Here is a 17,272-nt window from a genome sequence, read left to right on the forward strand (position 1 = left end):
ATCCAGGGAAATATAATATCCTGCCATTTCAATATTTCCCAGGATATTTCATTTTTCTAGGAGAGGGCTGGGGTGATAACTTTCCACAAAGGCTTTTGGAGGATTCCTTCTTCCGTGCCTGTGCTGCAGCCCCTGGGCCTCCCGTTGCCCTTTTAATATTAATAAAACATTTAATAATAGATACAGAATAATAAACTTGAAATCCCATTAAAAGGGTTCTATTTGTGGCTATTTCTTTTTGGGCCACAGGATGGCACTTTTCCGCTCCCGCGGGCTGTGAAAACAACACAGAAGAATGAATCATGTTTCAAAAGCCTCAAATCGAGTTTAAGAGGCTTAGGATGGCTTCAATAGCCACAGAATATTAAAATGCCCTTAAGTTTTTGTTTTTTTTCCTTTCGGTGGCTGCAATACCTGCTTTGACCACGGGATGGCACTCCTGTGTTCACTCAATACTGTTAGCATTGAGACCATGGTAGATCTTTATAGCTCGGTTTAAAGAGGCAGGATTCCTTCTTCTGAGCCTCCTGTTGCCCTATTAATGTTAATAACATTATAATAATAAGGATACAGACTAACAACCTTGCAGTCCCACTAAAAGGGTTCCTTCTTTGACTGCAAGGCTGACTCTCGTTGCCTCCCTGTATCACTAGCAAAGGAGAGCATGCCTGGAGAACTGGGACAGAAAGATTGCACGTAAAGCAACATCTCCTTCCTGAATCAATCACGACTGCATATTAAGTCTGTAAACTCATCTAGAATACTCACATTTGCTCTGGAACACGCCAAAGCGATGAAGCTGTTCCACTGCCTTGTGGCTGTTGGAAGTTTCTTCTCCTGATGGTGGGAATCGTGTGAAAGTGTCGTGTGCCTGTGAGAATCCCCTTGGCCCCCCAAAGTAGTTCTGTGTCTGGCTGTAGTTACAATTCCATATTGGCTCCATTTGCAGGCCCTATTGCCCTGGCCAACCTAAAGGCAAGAAAGCTGGGCTTCTGCTGATGCAGCCTCTTACGATTATGTTGGTTTTATTGAATTTACTTTGGGTTTTAAGATTTGTTAAAACTGCAGTTTTCCTCCCCCTAGGAGCAATTGCCAAAATCCAGCTGCCTTCTTTTAACACTTCCCTATTGGAGCCCACAGGTTCCTTTACCTCCCGATCAGATTTGCTCCTGCATTTCGATCCATAGGCAGCCAAACCGGTTAAGCGAACAGATGCAGGCTGAAGGGAAGGCGGGGCTTCAGCAGGAGCAGCCCAGGGCTGCACAACCAATCAGATTTCCTCTCCCCACCTCTTTTTCCCACAAGGTCGCACAAACAACCCTGGAAACTGGTATGTTTCCATGCATCGGGCTTCCTGTGCCATCTACCAAGCAAGCAGAAGGCTGCACCAGAAGTTCTGCCTGAAGGGTTTCCTTTAGCAGGCCTCCAAGAGTCAACCTTTCCAAGGGCCCAGCCGTTCACCAGGACCTGGGGATGGAGAATCAGTGGCACAAGGACATACGATGCAGCCACCACTTCTCCCTTGAAGGGAGCACCTTCCATCTCTCTTCAGGTCCTTCCACCAACGCAGCACCCCCATTTCCACAGCCCAAAGCCCAATCTCTCCTATTGGCTCCACAGAATGATTTCTCCATCTATAGCAGCAGCAGAGGTCTATCTGTGCCTATAGTAATTTTCCCCCCTCTCCATAAATGCTAGAATTTTATTTTTCGCCAGCTTTCACATAGATTTAAAGAAGGAAGGAGAGGAAAGCAGCCAGAAGTGGCTTGAATAAAGCAGAGCAAAGTGAAGCGATGTGAAAGGGCCCACCTGCTAGGAGAAAGGCACAGAGCATCAAGTCTGCACCCCAGAAGGTGCCTGGCTTCCAGCGCTCATGCAAGGAGAGAAGCGGTGCCCAATTCAGGGGGTGGCCTAGCCAGCAGCAAGGGCAGGGGCTCGCATGAACAGAAGAAGAGGGTTCATGCATAGAGCCAAATGGGAATTCATGGTTTACTGAATCAGACAAAATGGCCTGGTGTGTATGCCTCATGCCAAGCCGAATGGCGGGTCTAATGTGGCCAAAGTCTTCCGTTGATCGTCTGTTGAAGCCCAGTTGAATGAACCGCCCCGAATGCCAACCACGTTGGCGAGGACAAGACCGGGCAGTAGCGGTTTTCCTTCCTCTCTAGGCCATGTGGGCGGAGCAACTCCTCCTTTACGGCAACAGAAGTGAATCATGAGATTGTTTCTTTAACAAGGTTTTTGCTTAAGTGACTCTGTAAGTCAAACGGAGATACGCAAAGCCTCAAATGGAAACTGCAGGTAAAATTCTACATGCCAAATACCTGTGGGGGAGGGAAATCCCTTGGGGGAGGATACCGAGATGCTTAAAGCTTACAAGTTTTTGTTCGTTTGTTTGTTAGTGAGTGAAAAATGCCTTTCCCCTTTCTTCCTTTTGGTAGAGGATGGATGGGCCTCGTTGGGGCTCACAAGGCCCTCTGAGATTACTCTTCCCCGAAGGGAGAGCTTTGCTTTTCAGGCCATCCGTTGCCTCTGGATGTTCTGCAACTAAGCAGGGCAAAAAATAAAAAATAAAAAAAACCCAGGGAGGAATAACAACAACATTGTGGCAGTGTTTTAAAAGGCAAATGTTTTGTTTTTAAAAGAAAGTGTATCAGGAAGGGGGACTGGGAATCCGGTTACAACGTTGCTAGGAGCAGCCCAGTTTCTCTACTTCATGAAACTTTGAAGCAAGATCTTCCAAAAGCTGTAAAAGAAAAGTTTCCCCCCCTTGGGCAGCCCAAACGTGCTTGCTGGCATGTCCCGTGTCTCCCTCTTGGCAGCCAGGCCAGGGACCCCCTTCACGCCTGCTCTTCCTTCAGCCACTGGAGAAGATTAGGCGCATAATAGGTGATGATGACATCGGCTCCTGCAAGACAAGCGTTTTCCCAAATGAAGCATCTGCTCAAAGCTTTTTTCTTTCAGAAGAAGTTGGCTCGTGGCTGGAAACCGGCCCGTTGGCTCCTCCAGTGAAAGGACCATCCTCCACAGCCAAGCCGGCCTGTTGGTGTTCTTCTCCCGGGAATCCAACTTCCGCTTTCTTGGCACTTCCAGCTGCAGTCCTCTCTCCTCTCTCCCCGCTTATCCTGGGCACTGGCTTTGGGGTTCTATGGGCAGAGCGGCAGCCCTGGTTGCCCTTCCTCCCCCACTCACCTGCTCGCCTGAAGCTGGTCATGGCCTCCATCACTGCCGCCTTCAGGTCAAAGGCCCCGGCCTGCGCCCCGTGCCACAGCATGGCAAACTCTCCCGAGACGTGGTAGACTGCCAGGGGGTGGCTGGGATGCTGGGGAAACACATGGCACATTTCTCAGCAGGGGGAGGGGGGGCCAGGCACCCACCACTACTGGCCGCTCTCAGGGGCGGTGGGGGGGGGGGGGAAGTGGCTTACTCTGTCCTTCACTTCCCGCACCAGGTCAAGGTAGGGCATCCCAGGTTTCACCATCAGCATGTCTGCCCCCTCCTTCACGTCCCGGTCCTGGTGTGGGGGAGGGGAATACAGCAGAGGGAGGTCAAGGGGGGGGGAGTTTAGCAGAGCCACTTCACAAGACAGTCAGGAGCTGAGCCCAACAGCTTCCTTCAATGGGCAGCCAAGAGGTCAAGTGGAACGGCCACACAAATACACACACACACACGAGCTTGTTTAGTGGGCTGACATCTTGGCAACACAACACACAGCAATACACATTCCCTTGCTTGTGGGGGTGGGGGGTGTTGTCTGTTCCCCAACAGCCCTTTAAAGCACTTTCTCAGATAGGGCAAAAGGCAAATCCTCTGACAGGCTGACCTCTCCGATCTGCAGAGATTTTCCCCCCTGATCCCTTGCAGAAAACAGTCTGCCTTGACTGAATCCCCCCGACCCCTGTGGAAGCTCTCCAATGGGGTCAAGCAGCCAGCCTCCCTCCCCCTTCCTGGGCCAGGGAGTCCATGAGAATGGGCCACCATCTCCCACAACAGACATTTGGCCATAGATGATTCCTCCCTCTGGACTCTGTTGTGGCTCACCAGCAGAGCTGGCAGCAGATTCGGAGAGTGAGGAGGTTGGGGAGGAAGATGGGTAAGTCTTGAGAGTCTGGGGAAGGTTCTGATGAAGGCTCTGTGTCAGAGGCAGAGAGGGGGCCAGGGCTGTCTGACAGTTATCAGCTGCCTTTGGAGTCAGACATCAGTGAGGCAGAGGAACAGCTGGAGCCTCTTCCCAGTGTGCGCATGCGCAGAATTGCCAGGCGAACGGAACAGCTAAAGAACAGGGGTTGACTTGGGAGTAAGGCCACTGGTGGATGATGAATGGCCCCTCCCATAGGGAATAAAAGAGGAGCGAAAGGGGAGTGGAGTTTGCAGGAGACAATTAGTTCACTTCATTGGTTCCTGACTCTCTGAGGCTCCTTGCCAAGTTCTGCAGATGTTGGCCTGTCAGCTCTCCAAGCCAGATAAGGTCTGTGACCATAAATCCTCCCTTGAAAGACTTTGCTGGATGTGAGTGAGCAGAATTCACAGCAAATTAATAAAAGGACCAGGCTAAAGCTGAGATTGGGGGAAGATCTGGCTGAGAGGCTGGAGGGCATCACTGCCCTTAGCACAGCCAGCAGCCCAAGGGGTAGCAAGGAGCCGGTCCAGTTGGGCCAGCTCCAGCAGCGATTCCTCTGGGCGCTTCTGCCCTTTTTCGCATAGGTTCCCAGACCTTCAAAATCCATAGCCCTCCTCCAGTAAGAGAGCATCCAGTCGTGCCCTCAGGGCCCATTTGCTCCACCAGCCCAGCTGGCTGTCTCCCAAGGCCACTCACCACTGCCCGCAAAGCCAACCCTCGAGATCCTGGAGGAAGCTGGTAACACCGCCGGTCCCCGAAGGCGGGCTTGGATAAGGCCGCGTCTCTACGCAAGCCAGAAGAAAACAGATGAGCCCTTTCGCTCCCCAGACACCAAAGGGGCCCCATCAAGTTCTACGACGGCACCGTCGGTGACGGGGGATCCCCCTCCTCCCTGACCAAACACACCTCCGGCAGCCCTCACCTGAAAGGGCCATAGAAGCAGGAAGCAAATTTGGCGCTGTAGCTCAGGACTGACACCTGCAGGGACAACAGCGCAGCAGTCATGCGCCCCACATCTGCCCAGACCCCGAGCCCCTCCCCCACACAGAGCCCTTCCCCCCACCGAGCTGTTCAGAACCTGGGAAGCCTCCGAAAACAGCTCCGGACTGAATTCTCCTCTTCCAGCGACCTAGGAAAGAGGCTCCTGGCCGCACCTGTTCAGAGCCCGCTTAGTCCCTCACACCCACCTTATTGCCCAGATCGTTGGCAATTAGGGCCTCCTTGATCGCATAGATGCGCCCGTCCATCATATCCGAGGGGGCCACAATGTGGCAACCTGGGGAAAGGTGGCAGGAGGCGTGAACTTCTCTGGTGGCAGCTTCTCTAACTGAAGTTCAGGAGCCGAGGTGGCGCAGTGGTTAAATGCAGCACTGCAGGCTACTTCAGCTGACTGCTAGTTCGGCAGTTCGGCGGTTCTAATCTCACCGGCTCAGGGTTGACTCAGCCTTCCATCCTTCCGAGGTGGGTGAAATGAGGACCCGGATTGTTGTTGGGGGCAATAGGCTGACTCTGTAAACCGCTTAGAGAGGGCTGAAAGCCCTATGAAGCGGTATATGTCGAACTGCTATTGCTAAGGGGCAAACGGGGGGGGGGGCAGGGTCCTGATTGTTGGTGGGGAGGGGGGTTTCCAGCCCCACCTCAGCGAAGGAGCCGCCTATGCAGTTCTGCCTACTCCTCCCAGCAGTGCCCTGCAACGCACCTCGTAAGGGCCTTACCTGCCTTGGCGTAGGCCAGGGCCACCTCAGCGAGTCTCCGGCAGCTGGCCTCATTCTGAAGGGTGCCATCCTGCCGAAGGAGACCTACAAGGCAAGGCTTGTGCTACTTTCCCTGCCTTCCCGGGCACTCTGTGCCTCTTGGCCCCAGATCAAAAGGGAGGGGGCGGCCCAGGGGCTTACTGCCAATGCCACTCTGAATACCGAGCTTCTAGTCCTTTCCAAGCCCAGCAGCACTCACCGCAGTGCCCATGGGAGGTGTAAGGGCACAAGCAGACATCGCATGCAATCAGCAGCTCGGGGAACAAAGCGCGGATCGTCCGTATGGCCTGGATGACGGGCATGTCATCGGCATCGGCTGCAGAGCCGCGCTCGTCCTGTGGAGCAGAGAGGGGAGAAGCAGCTGCCCACCTGCCCGCCTAGAAGTAAGACCCTCTTCCCAGGAGCCGTGGCTCAACCGCAGCTCAGGAGTGCACCTTCATGGCCCGGCTTGGGACGCCGAAGATCAGCACGCAGGTCAGCCCATCGGCTACCAGGGGGCCCAGCAGCTGCTCCAGCTTGTTCACCCCGTGCCTGGTGGAGGGGGGAAGGAGTCACTTGTCAGCTCAAGCGGGCGACTCACAGAATGGGAGCAGAGGCCAAACAGCCAAGAGGTTTGAACCCAGAGATGATGGGGCCCATATCTACTTCTGTCCTACTATCGCAGCAGCATTGAGAGTGTCCTGACATACGGCATTCTTGCATAGTACGGGAGTTCTCCAGCGGACAAAAAAAGCTCTCCGGAGAATCATTCAAACTGCCCAGAATATCACCGAAGGCTCCAGCGAGCAGCCCCGGATGACGTCTTCGCATCTCCCCGTTCGAGGAAGTTGCACAACATTCTCGAGAGACTCTTCCCATCCTGATTACAATCTTTTTGGACTGTTGCCTTCTGGCAGGAGGTACAGAAGAATTAAAACTTGGACCGCGCGTCTTCTGAAAAAGCTTTTATCCCAGAGCTATCATTGCACTCAGCAATGAACTAAAGGGCCACCATCAACATTACTTGGGCTGTTGTGTGAACGCTTGGGTGGTTTAGGGGCGGGGATTTTTTTGGTGGTGGGGGTGGAAGTGTTCAGGGATTGTCATGTGTGTTGGGCCTGGTCTCCAGGTGTCATGTGAATTTCCTTGTAGGGGTATACTGTGTACAATGGCAATAAAGTTTTCAAATATCTGGCGGGGGTGGGGGTGGAGGCACTGCTGGCTCGGCTGGCCAATTCCAGCTCCCCGCATAGAGTCCCCCCCACAAATGAAAGAAAATTATACTATCTATAGAGCCACGGAGAGTGCGTGACCCGGCAAAAGCGCGGACGGCAAAAGCGCGATCGACAAAATCGCGCCTTTGACGTCATCACAGCGCGACGAAAAAGATCGAAAAATTCAAATAAAAATTAATAAAAATTTAATTAAAGCAAGCCGATTCACATAAAGGTAAGGGTTAGGGTTAGGGTTAGGTTAAGGGTTAGCGTTAGGTTTTTCGTTACTTTAACGGTTAGGTTTAGGGTTAGGTTTAGGGTTAGGTTAAGAGTTAGGTTTAGGGTTAGGTTTAGGGTTAGGTTTGGGGGGCTTAGGGTAAGGTTTTCGCTTTATTTTTACATTTTTCGAACTTTTTCGTCGCGCTGTGATGACGTCACAGCGCGCTTTTGTCGAGCGCGATTTTGTCCTACGCGCTTTTGTGGTGGAACCAGAGAGTGTGATCCACCCCACTCTGCTTCTCTAGAGAGCGACATGTCAATTTAAAGTGAAGTTTGGCTTTTCACATGGATCGCCAGACTCAATCTTCACTAACGATGGGGATCAAAGCAGCCATGCGTGTGGCGAGAGAGAGGGGGGAGGCTTCTCCGAGCTCACGCACATACATGCACGTGCCTGTTCCTTGCACAAGCAGGCTGAGGGAGTAACGGGCACACCCTAACATCTCCCCAGGGGCTGGGCTGGGGTTTCCACAGGCTGTTATCTCCAGCGGGCAGCAACCGATGGGAAGTTTTTCTCTTATGAAAGTTTTCCTCGGGGGGGGGGGGGGGGGGGGAGAGGAGCTTCTAAGAAGGCTTCTATCTCCCAGCTCATGCACAAGTCCAAGCAAAGGGTGTGTGTGTGTATGTGTGTACGTTTGTGTGTGTGTGTGTACACACCCACACATACCAGCCTGGAGTTGCTTTAAAATGTGCTTTTTAAAGCAAAAAAAGAAACAACTACAAAACTGGGGAAAGGATTAAAAGACAGAAATACAAAATAGAGTGTAGCAAATAAATAATAGGAAATGGATACAAAACAAGTCAATTGTAATAAAGGTTGTCAGACATAGAATATATAGAATGTTTTATTTATTTGTTTGTTAAAATTTCTAGGCCGCCCAATCCCGGAGGACTCCGGGTGGCTTACAAAGAAAGAAAAAAAGAAAAGAAAAAAGAAAAAAAAGAAAAAAAAGTTGTGTATGGAAGGAAGAAAAAAGATGTAGGAAATAATATAAATGCATATATATATGTATGTATGTATGTACATACGTACGTACATACACACATACATGCAAACATACACATACATGCAAACATACATACATACACACACATATGTATATATACACACACACATATATATATGCACACACACAAACATATATATGCATATATAGTTATAGTTATATAAGACTTACATGCAGAGATAAAAGAATCACGATATGCAAAAGAAGCCTCGTGCATTGCAATGATGGGAGTTTTGCATGAGCAAAATAAAGTTTTTTAAAATGTGTTTTTTCTCCTCTCCCCCCCCCCCCCCACAAAAAACCCCAAGTAGCTTTAAGAGGGGATTCCGAGGCAGGGGAAATCCAAGGAGGCCCCTTCCCCTCCTCCTCTATTCCCCCCCTTCCCTGCCACCCCCAGACCCCAAACTCTCCCCCACCCGCCCCCCTTTCGGAACAGGCCTCCCCCCCAGGACACACACCCCCGCCCCACTCCAGCTCACAGGCGGCCAAAGCGGGGGGGGCTGCTTTCAGGGCGCCGGAGAGGAAGGCCGGGCAGCTTCTCTTCTTTGGCCTTCTGGCCGCCGCCAGGCCGACTTACCGAGCTTGGCCGGGCAGGCTGGCGATCTCCTCCACGGCATCCGGGCTGTCCCTGAAGGGGCCAAGGGAGGGAGGCGGCGTCAGGGGGGGAAGGGAAGCTCCCAGGCGGGTCTCCCGGGGCGCCGCGGCCGCCCTGCCTCCTCTCCCGCCCGGGGCACTTACGTGACGAAGACCGGGTAGACGAGGTGCCGGGCGTGGAGGGCGGCGGCCGTCGCCTGCCACGCGCGAAGCCCCGGGTGGAAGTAGCCGCTGTGCAGCGGCGGCTGAGCCTGCATCGCGTCGCTCCCCGAGTGCCAGGCTTTCCGCCGCCGCTGCACCCCGGGCCCTCCCCCAGCAGGGAGGCCGTCCTGGCGGGCGGAGCCGCGGCTGCTCCCCCCCTGCCTCTCCCCGAAGGCCCGCCCCGCTTCAAGGCCCAGCGCGGCGCTCCACCCCCCCCAGCCCAGGGCTGCCCACACTTGGGGACTTCAACTCCCAGAATCCCCCGGCTTCAGTCTTAAAAGGTCCCCGTTTGGACCCCCGAGCGCAGCCCCCCCACTGCTCCTCCAGCCGAGATGCGCGCCCAAATTCCCTCTCAGCCTCGGGCCCAAACCCGTCCGGAGCCTCGCCGCTTCCCTGACCCGAGGCTCCCCGGTCGCTTCTGGGGGACACGTGGCATTTTCTGGCCGGCCGCCGCTTTGGAGACCCATCGCAGCGGTTCCAATGCGGCGCCATCGCTCCAGCCTCTCGGCCAAGGACGGCGAACCTCTCCGGCACCCGGGGCCCAAACTGGAATGCGCATGCGTGTGGGACGGGGACCCCCCCCCCACACACCAGCTGTCCTGTTTCTTTGGCCATTTTCTGGCCCCAAAAAACGACCTGAAAATGGTCAAAAAGCGGGCTGTTGCAGGCCGTTTTCTGGAGCTTTGGTGCCCACAAAGACCAGCTGGCTGGCAACCAAAAAATGCCCCGGTTTTTGCCCATTTTTCGGCCCGTTGTCAGGCTGTGCTCCAGTGCCCACAAAGAGCAGCTGGCAAGGGCGCATGTGCCCCATCACAGTTCTAGGCCGCATCTACGCACACCTAAAGCCCACCTCGCTTGGCTCCTCTTTTGCCAGGCCCCTTCGGCCTTTGAGGCCCCGTTCCCAAAGGGCCTTTAGAGCCAGCTAGTCTCCCCACAGCCTCGCCCACCACCCACGCAGCCCAGGAGCCCCTGCAAGGCCGGCTTCTGCCTTCAAGGTTCTCCCAGGTGTCCCCCTCCCCACCGCCTTCCTGGCCTGGCCTTCCGTCCCCAGCACAGAAGATGCAACGCTGCACAAGTTTCCTTTTTGTTTATTAACACACAGCAAGCGTGACAGTAGATAACTTTTTTTCTCTTTTTAAATACAGTACATGGGTCAGCACATTGCCCTCACACAATCCCCCCCCCCTCATCACGAAGACAAGCCAAGTGGTGGCGTTTTTATAAAAATAGTGTGTCGCTACAAAAGTATAAATTAATGCTACCGGTATTAAGAAATATTAAACACAGTAAAACTTATGAGGATTAAGAAAAATATTCATTAATACCTGTAGAAAACTCTGGCCTAAAAATATTTTTTTTTTATTTTTGTATATACTTTTTAAAATTCTTCTGTTATCTTTTTTTTTTCTTTCCAAGATGACGTTTAGGATGGATGCAACTCTCCAAGGTAGCAGTGATGCCAGTCTCGGGAAGCATCTCGTATTGCCAGGAACGCCAAGCTACCCGAGGCGGGTGGAAACGCGCGTGCTTTTTTCCCCTACGCCAGGCCTCATCGGGCCTTTCCGCACCACCATCCCAATTCACAGGCGGGACAGGCGGCCTTCAGCTCTTGCTGACGTGTGCCACAGTTTTAACCTCCACACCATGGAAATGATCAACAACGGGTTGACTCGTATCCAAGTGGGCAAAGACTAACAACCCACCCCGCCCCCTTGGGACAACAGTTGGCAGAGGAAGCTCTCGAGAAACACCAAAGAGGTAGAAAATGTGGAGAGGGGTCATTTATCCAAGCTGGCATTGGTCAGGAGGAGGCCTCCCCTCATCCTTTGAACCCATGCCCACGAGAACTGCTTCAAGCCTTTTCCAGAACCCAAGAAAGTTCCTTCGCCCTCCTACCCTGCGCCACTGCCCTGTGGCCCCACTGAGGTTCTCCCCTCTTCCCACGCTAAAGACAACGGGCAGCAGCTTCAGCCCTTGAGTGGGCAACTGTTGAGGCAAGCACCCTTCAACCTCTTAGAGGAGTGGTCGTTTTCCATCTTAGAAAATGCGTGTGCTTAAAAAACTCACCACACTCTGGAAATCGTCTGCCTGAGGGAGAGAAGAAGGGGACAGGACTTCTGCCACCTCTCCTAAGTCCTTCACGGTGACACGGACTCCCCTATTTTGAGAAGCAGAGGTGGGCAGCCTCCGCTGGATGCCCAGGGCACGGTTGAGGCAGCCTTCCTCTTGGCAGTGGCATGTGGGGCACAGGAGCCTAAAACCACAGCACAAGAGACGTAGATGTGGCCGGCCGCCCCTACAGAGAGACCCTTTCGGTGGCTGCGAGCGAGCCCACTTCTCTGGGCATTCAGCTCCTCCGCTTCAGACCGCAACCATGACTGCTGAAAGTGGGGCCACCCCTTAGGAGGCGGCCCCCAGGCTTCCTTGTTAGAGATGCTGGCAACGGGACCGAAACGACTCCCCACTCCCATTCCCAAACCAAAGGCAAAAGCGGATCTAATTTCTCTACAACCTTAACAGTTTCCCACACCATTGCCCCCAATTCTGGCTTTCTCCCAGCTTCTTCCTCAGTATGCACAAAAAATCTGCCCGGATATTCTCCTACCTTGACATTCCTGTTGCTTGTGAAGTTGTTGCATCCCCTCCGTTGCCGTTCTAGCACAAAAACCTAATTAGCTTGAGAGTTACCCTTAGGGGGCTTCCTTGTACATCTGACGGCTCCCCGCTCCCCAAGTTCTCTCCCAGCACATCCCTGGAGTCTCAGGATTCACGAGGGAGGAGGCCATGCCTGTCCACCCCCAAACACAGTGAGTTACTTGTGAGCAACTGTCATGCCTTTCATTCTCTTGCCCAAAAAATAAAAACATAAATAAAAACAAAGTCAGAATTTAGGAATTTTAAAATAATTCCAAAAATTCAGGATGGTATTCCTCTTATCTTCGTATTTATTGTGCTAGGTGTCCATTTCTTGAGTATGAAAGTTTGTAATCCCCAGGTCTATGAGAAAACCTACCTGAGGCAGATTTAAAAGTGTGAACAATTGTTCTTGGGAGATTAGATTTATGCTTCAATTTAATAGCTTTCAAAGAGTTACCCTATGCTCACAGGAACCCCAGTGTGCAGGGGAGGAAAGGGAAGGAACATGAAGAAGAGACCAGCAGGAGAAAGGCATTCAAAAACCCTCCCACGAGAGGCCCAGTCCAGGTATCTGCGTTACGAACACAGCTTAGTAAGAGTTACAAATCATCTAAATCTCACCAAAGATCACAATGGCCTCCTGCCGGAGACTCTGCCTGGTCAATGCAGACTTTAAAGCTTAGATGTGCAATGTGGAAAGGGGCAGCCCCCAAACTGCCCTCAGAGGGAAATGACCCACACCATCCCCCTCCCCTTAGTGTTGAATGGGGGGCAGCAAATGCACAGTGGGATCCACTGCAGTGGGGGGGAGCAGGGCTGGAATACGGACAGCCACACAGTCTAAGCCCCATTCAGGGGTCTCCAACAACCAGCTGACAGAAGGAGGAGAGCAGGCATGAAAGGGAAGAGAAATGGGGCAGGTCTCTTCTAGGCCACGCCGGGATGGCTCAACCGAGGGCCAGGCGGTGTGTGCCCCACCCCACAAGGAGCATCATCCCTTCTGCTGCTGGCAGGATGAGGAGGACCTCTACAGGCAGCAGGCAAGACTGGGAAATCCCTTCCATTCCTCTGGCCAACAATACTTTGAAGAAGGAAAAAACCACCATGTGAGAAAGCGGCACCCAGCCTCCAGTAGCCGCCAACTGACCGATGCTGCAGCTTGGGGTCTGCCTAAAACTGCATTAAGTTTTGGAGGACACGATGTAGAAAAGATTTGGAGACTCTAGAAAGAGTGCAGAGAAGAGCAGCAAAGAGGATTAGGGGACTGGAGGCTGAAACATATGAAGAACCGTTTGCAGAAATTGGGTAGGTCTAGTTTAATGAAAAGAAGGACTAGGGGAGACAGGATAGCAGTCTTCCAATATCTCAGGGGTTGCCCCAAAGAAGAGGGAGTCAAGCTATTCTCCAAGGCACCTAAGGGTAGGACAAGAAGCAATGGGTGGAAACTAATCAAGGACAGAAGCAACTTAGAACTGAGGAGGAATTTCCTGACACTTAGAACAATTAACCAATGGGATAACTTGCCTCCAGAACTTGTGAATCCCCCAACATTGGAAGTCTTTAAGAAGATGTTGGATAGCTGTTTGTCTGAAACGGTATAGGGTTTCCTGCCTAGGCAAGGGGTTGGACTAGAAGACCTCCAAGGTCCCTTCCAACTCTGCTCTTGTATTGTATTGTAAATAAAACATCACCACCACCACCAGGTGCAACCCAGGTCCCAGAACAGGTGTGTCATCAGAATCCCAGCACCTCCACTCTGCGCTTACCTTCTGCCTCCTCGCCAGCAAGAGCGGAGCCAGAAACGCGGTGCTCAAAGGACAACTAGCCTTGAGTCAACTATTGCTCTGAAAGGTGGAAACGTGGACACGCGTATTAAAATAAAAAATCGTTCTTGCAGAGCAAAAGGTCTCTGGAGGTTGGGAGATGGACAGGTGTGGAGCAGGGATTCCTACCGATGTTTTTATGGCCGGCATTTCTAAGGGGACACAAAAGGCCTCCCCAAACCAACGGACCGAAACCCAAAGACCACCCAGTTTAGACCGAGCAGCTAGCAGGGACTTTTAACAGGAGGATTATGTACTGTTTTCTGCAAAATATTCTTTCAGGTTTTAATCACACACACACCCTTTTTTCCCCACCTTAAGAGTAGTCATTGGTATCAAAATCAATGGATCATTTTTTTCTTTTTAATTCCCTCCAAGTCTCCGTTCCTGACCGGGAGATTTCTGAGAGAGAGCTGCCTGCAAATGTGACGTGTTCTATGTCGCCAAGAGGAAATCTTAAATGCCCCCCGTGGGGACGCGCGGCTCGGAGCCCTCCAGTGTGGCCAAATAATTGGCAAGGCTGCCTGTAAGCCTGGCATCAGAGGGGAAGGAAAACACAAAGTTGGCTGGTGGGCTGGGCGAGTGGGTGGGTTATTTCTGAAGAAGAGTAACCATGAAAACAACCATTCAAGTTAATTTAGAAACTCAGCTGCCTAAAAGACCCCGGGCTAACTGGCCTGCCCCCTTGGAAACGTGAGGTTTTATCAAGTTCACACGGAAACCTAAGAGGAAGGAGTGTATTTCTGGCAATAGGTGTGCTTCTCACCCGCGTTCCCTTCCACCGAGCTTTTTATATACATATCAATCTAGAGCAGTGTTTCTCAACCTTGGCCAACTTGAAGATGTCCGGACTACAACTCCTAGAATTCCCCAGCCAGCGAATGCTGGCTGGGGAATTCTGGGAGTTGAAGTCCGGACATCTTCAAGTTGGCCAAGGTTGAGAAACACTGATCTTAGAGGTATCAATATGTGTATCAAAAGCACTTTTTTAAAAAAAAATTTCCCAGGGCGTTCCGAATGAGGTCCACAGTGGATTCTGGATTTGGAACAGTGTTCTGGAAGGGCGTGTGCCCCCTCCCACAAACCCCCCACCCCCAACACCTTGTTTTAAAGCATGTTGGACTTCAAGAACATGAGTTTGTTCATATCCTCGGGGCTCAGCAGTCGGCGCCTCTTAATCAGGAGGGCTTGTTCACACATATTGACGCAGTTGCTCCTGGCCCCCACAGCGGGCACTGCCAGGAGCCAGAAGGCCAGCCTGGCCAGCTTGGTGTGCTTCTGCGTCACACAGGACCAGTACTGGAAGAGGTCCGGGGCCGCCTGAAAAAGGGGCTCTTGCAAGTAATCGTAGACCTCGCTTTTGCCCGAGCGGTCTTCCTCCCGAGTCGGAGAACTCTCGCTGGGGGTCCGGGATTTTTTGGAGGCGGGCTCAAAATCGGGCTCCTCGGCCCAAGATTCCTTCACCTCGTGGATCAGCTCGCACACCTTGCCGATGATCTCCTCGTGCTGGTAAGGGGGCACCGGGCGCAGTTTCTGTTGAGGGTCCAGGATCATAGCTACCTTGTGAGCTGAATGCACCTTGAAGTTCTCCTTCAGGGCTTCCAGGAAAAGGTGGCACAGCTTGCTGACAATGCCCGCGTCGTTGGCCTTTGAGGTGAAGAGTTTCTCCAGTTTCACGTAGGTTGGCAGCACCAGCTGCAAGGTGGGCCGGCTCTCGTTGCTCAGTTCGATGACGGCTTGTTTCACCGGAGCCAGGATGGCGGCTAAGTTGCTCAGCAGGTGCTTGTTGAGGTTCTGGATGAGGTTTAGCTTCTTGGCCCGGCTGTAAAACTCGCAGATCTGCTCGTAGCGTTCGTGGACCAGCAGCAGAGAGTCCGTGATGGAGTTCCAGCAGGGGGGAGGGGAGGTCTCCTCCAGGGAGCCAAAGGTCTCCTTGGAGATCCCTGCGGATCCCGCCAGGTCCTCACAGACATTCAGCAGCTCAATGACCTCGTGCATGTTGCGGGCTTGGAGGGTGCGCTTGTTAAGCACGCTCTGCACTACGGAGGTCAAGGCACACGCAGAGCAGCGCAAGCACATGCCCGCCTTGGAGAACGCGGAGGAGTTCACTTTGCAGTCCGTGACGTACACGGTCCGGATCTCGGACATAACGAACTCGGAGAGCACGTTTTGCACCCAGTGGTGGACCAAATCCCCGCTGTCGCGAATGTCCACCCCTTTGATCCCCAGGACGTAACTCTTGATGCAGCTGCCTTCCACCTGGTAGGCCGTCAGGATGTAGCAGGAATCGGGGCCAACGCTCTGCGAGTGACAGGTGACGCCGATGCCCAAGCAGGTATTGCTTCCAAGAGCGCAGGTGACCTTCACCTTCACCTGGTTGTACATCCGGGGCAAGTGCTTGAGGGCCAGCGTGTTGAAGTTGCCAAGGATCTCCGTAACAGAGAAAGCGCCGTAGCGAGCACCGTTGTCAACAAGACTTTGCGCCAGTTTAACAAACTCTTTGCCGCTCACCACACTCAGCGTCCCCAGGTCAGCGCACATCACCCTCAGCAGCCGCTCTGCTATGTTCTGCCGCTCCTTCTCCGGGATCGGGCTGTTCAGAAGGGAGCTGCCAGCTGATGCTGCAGACAAGGAAGACAGAAAGGTTTGCAAAGGGCAGTGAGGTTTGTGGATTGCAAATCAGTTGCAATTATTACCGTATTTTTCGGAGTATAAGACGCACCGGAATATAAGACACACAAGGATTTTGAAGAGGCAAATTTAAAAAAAAAAAGTTTTGGCACTCTGCAGACCTCCCAAAAATGTCCCGTTTTTCCTGAAAATGGCCCCGTGTTGTTGTTTTTTTCAAAAAAAAAGACCATGCATAGCCTTTAGGAGGCTTATAGAGGTCTCCTGGGGGCTTGGGGGGTGTAGAAACAGCCCATTTTTTGCTCGTTTTTGCCCTCCTCAGCCCCCATGCAAGTCTCCTGAAGGCTATGCATGGCCATTTCTGCAAAGGGGGCAGGGCTTCAGGAAGCCAAAATTGCTGTATTCAGTGTATAAGATGCACCCAGATTTTTACCCTCTTTTTCGAGGGAAAAAAGGTGCATCATACGGTAGTTCAGTGGTTCCCAAACTTGGCAACTTTAAGACTTGTGGACTTCAACTCCCAGAATTCTCCAGCTAGCTCTTCTGGCTGGAGAACTCTGGGAGTTGAAGTCCACAAGTCTTAAAGTTGCCAAGTTTGGGAACCACTGCGGTAGTTAATAAAAGCTAAGAAATATATATATTTTTTTTAAAAAAAAGAAGAAGTGACATGCCCTTGTGACTAGCAAAAATACCTCCATTGCCTCTGGCATGAAGAAAAAGGAAATATTCCATGGGAGAGGATGTAATTGTTTTTCCAATAAATCCCCATGCCTCTTAAAAAGCCTTAACTGGGGTTCTTTATCAGTTGAAGTCCACAAGTCTTAAAGTTCCCAAGTTTGGACACCCCTTGCTTTAGACTTTCAGAGGGAAACGGGGGCGGGGGCCATGCCGGTATCCTCTGCATGCTGGCCTACACGGAGAAGAAGGGATGCTGGGAGCCCATCTGGATTCCTTGGGTTTCAGCATGATGCTACTCGGGAGGGAGGGCAGCGCAGAAACCAGCTGGCCCATTTCCTCCTCCTCCTCCTCCTGAAGT

The 17,272-nt window shown here is 52.4% G+C and overlaps 2 protein-coding genes across 10 annotated transcripts in view; both read right to left on the bottom strand.

Annotated features, from left to right (window-relative positions):
* Positions 1 to 2,609: 2,609 nt before the first annotated feature.
* On the bottom strand, positions 2,610 to 9,271 carry ALAD (aminolevulinate dehydratase). Its single transcript, XM_087704795.1, has 11 exons — positions 9,092 to 9,271; positions 8,931 to 8,981; positions 6,309 to 6,405; positions 6,074 to 6,209; positions 5,836 to 5,919; positions 5,308 to 5,396; positions 5,043 to 5,098; positions 4,817 to 4,904; positions 3,428 to 3,514; positions 3,193 to 3,322; positions 2,610 to 2,908 (listed from the first exon to the last, which is right to left on the bottom strand). The coding sequence occupies exons 1-11, from the start codon at positions 9,202 to 9,204 to the stop codon at positions 2,841 to 2,843; spliced, it is 999 nt and encodes a 332-aa protein (XP_087560921.1). The 5' UTR covers positions 9,205 to 9,271; the 3' UTR covers positions 2,610 to 2,840.
* Positions 9,272 to 14,604: 5,333 nt separating this feature from the next.
* Positions 14,605 to 17,272, bottom strand: part of ZNF618 (zinc finger protein 618) — a 43,922-nt gene continuing 41,254 nt past the window's right edge. For all 9 annotated transcript variants that reach the window (XM_087704802.1, XM_087704803.1, XM_087704796.1 and 6 more), the window contains one exon: positions 14,605 to 16,229. In XM_087704802.1, the coding sequence (XP_087560928.1) occupies positions 14,716 to 16,229 (1,514 nt within the window). In that variant the 3' untranslated portion in view covers positions 14,605 to 14,715. The remainder of the gene's footprint in view (positions 16,230 to 17,272) is intronic.

Source organism: Thamnophis sirtalis, unplaced genomic scaffold (assembly GCF_051295495.1).
Source record: "Thamnophis sirtalis isolate CommonGarterSnake01/CBP01778 unplaced genomic scaffold, rThaSir2_p1.2 scaffold_2, whole genome shotgun sequence".
In the NCBI taxonomy this organism is placed as follows: domain Eukaryota; kingdom Metazoa; phylum Chordata; class Lepidosauria; order Squamata; family Natricidae; genus Thamnophis; species Thamnophis sirtalis.

Excerpts from the sequence above, each read along its gene's own strand:
- ALAD (XM_087704795.1), bottom strand. The coding sequence starts at position 9,204 with ATGCAGGCTCAGCCGCCGCTGCACAGCGGCTACTTCCACCCGGGGCTT. Across the intron at positions 5,397-5,835 it reads CCTGGCCTACGCCAAGGCAG|GTTGCCACATTGTGGCCCCC; the intron begins GTAAGGCCCTTA and ends ACCTTTCCCCAG. Across the intron at positions 5,099-5,307 it reads CCAACGATCTGGGCAATAAG|GTGTCAGTCCTGAGCTACAG; the intron begins GTGGGTGTGAGG and ends TTGTCCCTGCAG.